This window comes from Curcuma longa, chromosome 19 (assembly GCF_044706935.1).
Source record: "Curcuma longa cultivar G26 ecotype Majalengka, Jawa Barat chromosome 19, ITB_CL_G26_1.1, whole genome shotgun sequence".
Lineage (NCBI taxonomy): Eukaryota > Viridiplantae > Streptophyta > Magnoliopsida > Zingiberales > Zingiberaceae > Curcuma > Curcuma longa.
The window spans coordinates 1,389,900-1,396,077 of NC_133879.1; the positions used below are offsets into that span (position 1 = coordinate 1,389,900).

Here is a 6,178-nt window from a genome sequence, read left to right on the forward strand (position 1 = left end):
CTCTGTAAGACAAGCTCTTAGAATTATTGAGTGCTGCTGTATACCCACTCAGATTCACGAGCTGAGCATACTTTCACTTGAAACCATGTTTTGATTCCCTTTATATTTTCCATGATCATATCTTCTACTCTGCAATTTAGAAGATCGATGAATGGAATATTTCACCGTCAGAAATAACAGATATAATCAGAGCCAATCAAGTAAATGAGACAAATCTGTAAAAAATTTTCCCTTTTGATCAAAATATTTTCATTATTCTAACCTGCAATTTTGTTATTTATGATTAAATGGATTGAAGTCTGAGTTTGGAGACACAGTTCGCCTGCAGAAGCTTACAATATAGAATCCCTATACGCATGTTCATAGGCTCTGCACACACTTCGAGGCCTCTGCTGCTCTGTGCCTTTACTGTAGCTGCTCCATTGGTTAATTGCTGCGAGCAGGCATGCCTTATTATTTGCATTGGTCATCATTGAACTGCTGGTTAAATAGTAATCTCCTGTTCCACGATTCCTTATTTAATCCTAGCTTGCGTTTCTAAGTGTATATTTCTCAAACAATGTAGCCTGTAGGGAGAGTTATGAACGTGCTGCCGTGTAAATTAACCTTGGTCACAGACACACAAGTATATATATATAAGGATCAGTATCGGTATCCCTGGAAGAAACTTAAAGCTAGGGCAACAGAAGCATGTTGGCTGTCTTGCAAATTAAGGGCAGTAGCTGGTGGAAGGATAAAAAGAGATGCTGTGCTTGCTGTGTGTATAAAGGTTGAGCAGCAGTAGCAGACAGGACCACTGAAAGATGTATGGGGATTCCTGAGGGATAGGGAGGAGTTTGCATGCTACAGTGTTCGTATGCATTCCTTGTCTGCTATATATCTCACCATCAACCTGAACCTTGGACCACTCTCTCTCTCTCTTTCTCTACTGTGTTTTTTTCTAACAACAAAGGAGCAAAGAAGATCCAGCAAGTTCATCCACTTCACATCCCCACATATGAGTTTGGGCAAAGAGATGAAAGAGGGTTTCTAATCACTGTCATGAATGCATGGAGTACACACAAATAAATACAATTATATTAAATACCTATGTCTTCAACAGAAGATTATGAAAACAACCTTTAGTTTTTAGCATTGCCAGATAGTTAAAATGTAGGGCAAGAAAAGAAAAGTAGCTCATCAAATTCCTGTTGTTTCATTATTACACGAGAACAGGAAATTAATACTGGACCAGTATACATCTCTAAATCTATGCACATAAACATGGGAACTCAAACATAATGAAATTTGACTTTTCATATACATCAACTGGCATTGCAGGAATTAATGCTTTCTTTACCAATCCAAGAATGACTCAAACTGAATCTGAATAGATACTTTTACTGTTTACCAGAAGGAATAGTAAAGCACAAAACTAATTAGTCACACCAAAAAAACCTAGAAAATCTGCACATAAAAAAGAGAAAATGTTTAATGAGTGCCCATCAATGCTGGCTGACTTCAGTCACCTTACTCTCAATGCTCAACATCATTCTATTTGTGGTTTATATTTACAGATTTGTTGAACAGAAGAGTTAAATTCATGCAGGCGATCCCAGTTAGTGACAAATATGAACTTATAGGATCTCTTTTCTAAGAATGATAAGTGCACAGCACAACCACATTAGCATTGTCTATAGGATATGATGAGGTGTGATTCGTTAGTATATTTATTTTAGACACATTTGGTGTCTGATTTTTTTTCATAAAATAATTATTGCAAAATAAACTTAGGATAATTATTACAAAGAATAACTAGTCCTTATTTTATCAATTCTAAGGATTGCTATTCCTTATTTATTTTCCTTCGTGAATAATTTTATACTTTTACTCTATTTCAACCTCTACGAAGTATATAAATAATGATCAATCAAAATAGGTCAGACTGGTCAATAGGGTTGAATGAGACTACTTGAGTGAGTTAGGTCAGGGTTAGTTGAACCAATCGGGATGAATGATTTGATAGAACTAGATTCACATAGAAAAGTCATAATAGTACAAACTTAAGTAGAATAGATTTGTCCAAACAGTAGTAGCCACGTGAGTCAAATAAAATATAGTTTTCTTATCAGGAAAGCTATTTTCCATTGTAATGACTATTTTGCTCCTCATTTATTTTGTTCCTTAAACCAAACTTCAATTGATATTGAATAATTGTATGCATGGTTTAATCTTTAATTTGTAAATTCTTTTGTGTAAAACTAAATATCTATTGCATTCCATTCCAAACCAAGCACGCATATACAAAAGTTAGCCTTTCTGCTTTTCGCTCTAAGCAACCTCTCAAAGACTTTAGTACAACGATGGCAATCTATCAGTCTAAATCCCAAGGTACTCAAGCTCGATCTTCTTGAATACTAAAGCATATATATCTCAAATATTTTTAGACAGTGATAATTAATTAAGCAAACAATTTCCTTATGAGAGAATTCAGAAGCTAATATTAAAGAAATTACAAGTCCTTCAACAGTAGTATGAATCAATGGTCACTAACAAGTAAAGCATCTCCTTCACCAGCTAATCTGTATATGCATGGACAGATGAAAAAAGAAAGGAATGAAAACTTAATATCGCTACATCATTTAGGAATCATCAGATTTTCAGCTTTAAGATCTCAGTCAAGATCAAGATCAAACATAGAGATCTAGTTCAAAGAAAAGGAGTGTGTATATATATAAACAAGACACATAAAAATGATTCAACTGAATCTTTTCGATCTGAAGGAAACAAATGTACCACATAAATAAGAGAATATGTTACTCAGGATATTTATACATAATACATAGCACATATAAGGCATTGGTAATAACCCTTACGAAATTACTAGTACAATTTACTGATCTCCACTGCATATATGGATTTATTCACCTCATGCATGACTCTTCCTTTAGCCTTTTTTTGTATGTTGATGAAGAAGCAAAATTTCTATACCTATTTGGAAATATGAATCAAAATCATGAAGAACAGTTGATTAACATAAGTGAGACTTCATAACTGAAAAGTGGTAGGTAGTTAGAAATACGTGGCTAATTATGCCAATGATCTTATGAATTACTTTGCTCTAGAACCGAAAAATAGGGGCAAATGTCACATATCTACTATCATTTTAAGATAAAAAAAAATAGTAGGCATGTATATATATGGCACTCAAAACTAGGGTTGTAAATGAACCGAATATTCGTGAATAAATTTAGTGCTCAATTTGGTGAGAGATTATTTATGTTCGTTCAATACACAAAATCAATTAAATGAACAAATTTGAAACAATTCATTAAACTAAACGAATAAGCTTGAACACATATATATTCAGCTTGTTAATGTTCGTGAACAACGTTCATGAATAATGTTCATTAATAAAACTCTTATCAATATACAAAATAAATAAATAAATTTTAAAATAAATAAATAAATTTGTATTATCAAACTCAATAATCAACCAAATAAGTTTAAAATATGAAAATTTCAAACAATCAAACAAACTTGATTTAAGAACTTGATAATGTCTAAATAAATCAAGCTTGAACCAAACTCATAAAAAAGAAATTAAGTCAAGCTTGAACAATTATTTCAACAGTTTGGTTCATTTTAGGATTAGCTCGGTTACCTTATCAAATAAACTTGAACACCACAAAGTTTGACTCAACTTAGTTTGATTACAGCCTTACTCAAAATCGACAAAACTTGACTCGACTTGAATTGAGAGGTTGATAATATATAAACAAACCAAGTTCAAGTTAAACTTGAACCAAGTTAAGCTAAGTTTGAATCAAGTTCAAGCCAAGTGTGAATCAAGATCAAGCTCATAAAAAAGAAATCAAACCAAGCTTCAACAATCATTTCTTCAATGGCTTGGTTCATTTTAAACTTGGTTTGACTTGACTCGACTATCTTATCAAACAAGCTTGAATACCACAAAACTTAACTCAGCTTATCTTTTTACAACCCTACTCAAAACTAACAAATTAAATAGCTACAGAAATGTCATTAGTTTGAATTACATTTAGATTAATAATGTTTAGTTACAAGTGATCAATTCAAATCATTTTATGTATGTGTAAAAGTTAAGAACAAAGTTGCCAATTGAAATTGTTTTGTTAATACTTTAGCGAAGAAACAATCTCTACTAGTATATTTGGAAAAAGTATATATGTTTGTGAGGATATCTATATAAGAATTATCCAGGTAGGCATTGATTTATTTTAGCATGTATGCAAATACTTATGTTAGCTGCAAGCACCACAGAAAGTGCGTTCTGGTGTGTTTATGATCCGTGTACAAATTGCCAGTAAGAAATTGAATGTCATAGTACTTTAATATAGCCTTTAATTAATGAGGTGCAAGCAGACAGTTCACATGCACGCCTAATCTCTTTCTATCTATCTAAACTATGAGATTAATAAACTCTTGATCAAGAAATTGTGTAATTAGAAGCAAATTAAGCGGATAAGACAGCAGACAAAGAGGGATACATCCCAAGAAAAAAATTGAACGGAGAGGGATTTAGATCTGACCTTTTCTTTCTCCAGAACTGTCTCTATGTCCTCGTTTTTAAGGAATGCTGTCGAGTCCACTTCTTTGGAATCATCTGTGAGAGAGAAGCTTAAAATAGAAGGCATAACGTTGGAAACGAATTAAAGATAAGCAATTGATGAACTTCAATTCCTTTGCAAGCATTACAAAAGCAAATTTGTATCTGTGATCCTGGATATTTACAATTTGGAGGAGAAGAGGAGAGATCGAGGTCGCCTTCTTTTTTAATTGAAGTAATCAAGAAGCTCAAAATTGGAATCATAGGTCAAGATTCAAGGACGAGGAATGTTTCTGCTCCTTGGACACCGACGCCGGCGACGAAGAAGCTTGTGTCTCGCTGCTGCCCCCTTCTGATCCGGAGCAGAAGAGGTTCACCCCGAACAACCTCAATCCCTTGGCAGCGGCCTGGCGGCTAGTGGCGGATGGCGTCGACTCTAGAACCACCGACACGTCGGCGGGCCGCCTCTCGACTGGCGGTGGCGCCTGGAAGAAGACAATCTGCGAGCCGTGGGTAGGGGTGGCGGTGGAAGGTGCTAAGAAGCTGGGAGAAGTAGTTCCCCATGGGCCGACCATGGGTGGCGGACCGAAAGAGAATCCGGTGAAAGGAAGGTTAATTCTGGCCCCCCTGGCGGCCGCCGCCGTGAAAGGGTCGCGGACGCGGCGCTTCTTCCAGTCGATAAACAGGCGGTCCCCGCCGCGGCTGAAGCAGACGGTGTCGCCGGCGTCGAGGCGCTTCTCCTTGACGAAGCGGCTCCAGCCCTTGGTCATCACGTAGCTCTGGCTGCTGTTCCAGTAGGAGTAGCGGAACCGCCACGCCTTCCCCGTCCGGTCCTCGAAGCTCAGAAGCTGCCCCTTCCCGCCGTCCGCCGCCGCGTCCAGCGGGAAGTACCGCTCCGCGTGCTGCTTGGGGATCACCAGCCGGTTCAGCTTCCCGACGTCGCTCGGCGTCACCACCTTCTCGAACATCTGCTCCCTCTCCGGCACCATCCAATTCCCTCCCCGCAAATTCGACGACGACGAGGAAGACGAAACCATCAAAAGAGGCGCGACGCCTACCTGCACTTGCTGCTCTTCCTGATGACTACTTATGAAAAAACTCTCTCTCCTTCCGTGTGTGAACTCCATCGATCAGAACACAAACTAGCAGACCTTAATCAACCTCTCCTCCTACAATTCTCGGCCATCCACAGGAGGAATCAAAGAGGAAGCTAGAGGTCTGCGAATCACAAGAAAAGTAGCTTGGTTGCGCCTTCTTATCGCTCAATAATTTGTCCTGCCAACGCACATACTGACTCAGAAGGTTCCCAGAACAAGGAGGGTGAGGCCACTTTAGCCTCTGCCAATATCCATGCTAATACTATTATCATCTCCACTGCCTCTCCAAAAAGACAACACTAAGGATAATACTAGTAGGTTTATAATTGAGGAATGAATTATATCTATCCATCTATCTATCTATCTATCTATCTGTCTCAGCTCATGTGGGTTAGCTTCTTGTCCCTTTCAGCTCATACAGATGGCCTAGCTAGCTGCGCCCGAGCCTCCTCACCGAGCAAGTCGGCCTAAAAAAAGAAAGACCCTGTGCCTGATACCATATCTTATATGCAAC

General features: G+C 37.8%; 1 protein-coding gene across 1 annotated transcript; it reads right to left on the bottom strand.

Moving 5' to 3' along the window:
* Positions 1 to 4,670: 4,670 nt before the first annotated feature.
* Positions 4,671 to 5,960, bottom strand: LOC141812557 (B3 domain-containing protein Os03g0120900-like). The gene has a single exon (XM_074700561.1). The coding sequence runs from the start codon at positions 5,692 to 5,694 to the stop codon at positions 4,828 to 4,830; it is 867 nt and encodes a 288-aa protein (XP_074556662.1). The 5' UTR covers positions 5,695 to 5,960; the 3' UTR covers positions 4,671 to 4,827.
* Between the last annotated feature and the right edge of the window lie 218 nt (positions 5,961 to 6,178).

Coding starts and splice junctions, on each gene's coding strand:
- LOC141812557 (XM_074700561.1), bottom strand. CDS start 5,694: ATGGAGTTCACACACGGAAGGAGAGAGAGTTTTTTCATAAGTAGTCAT.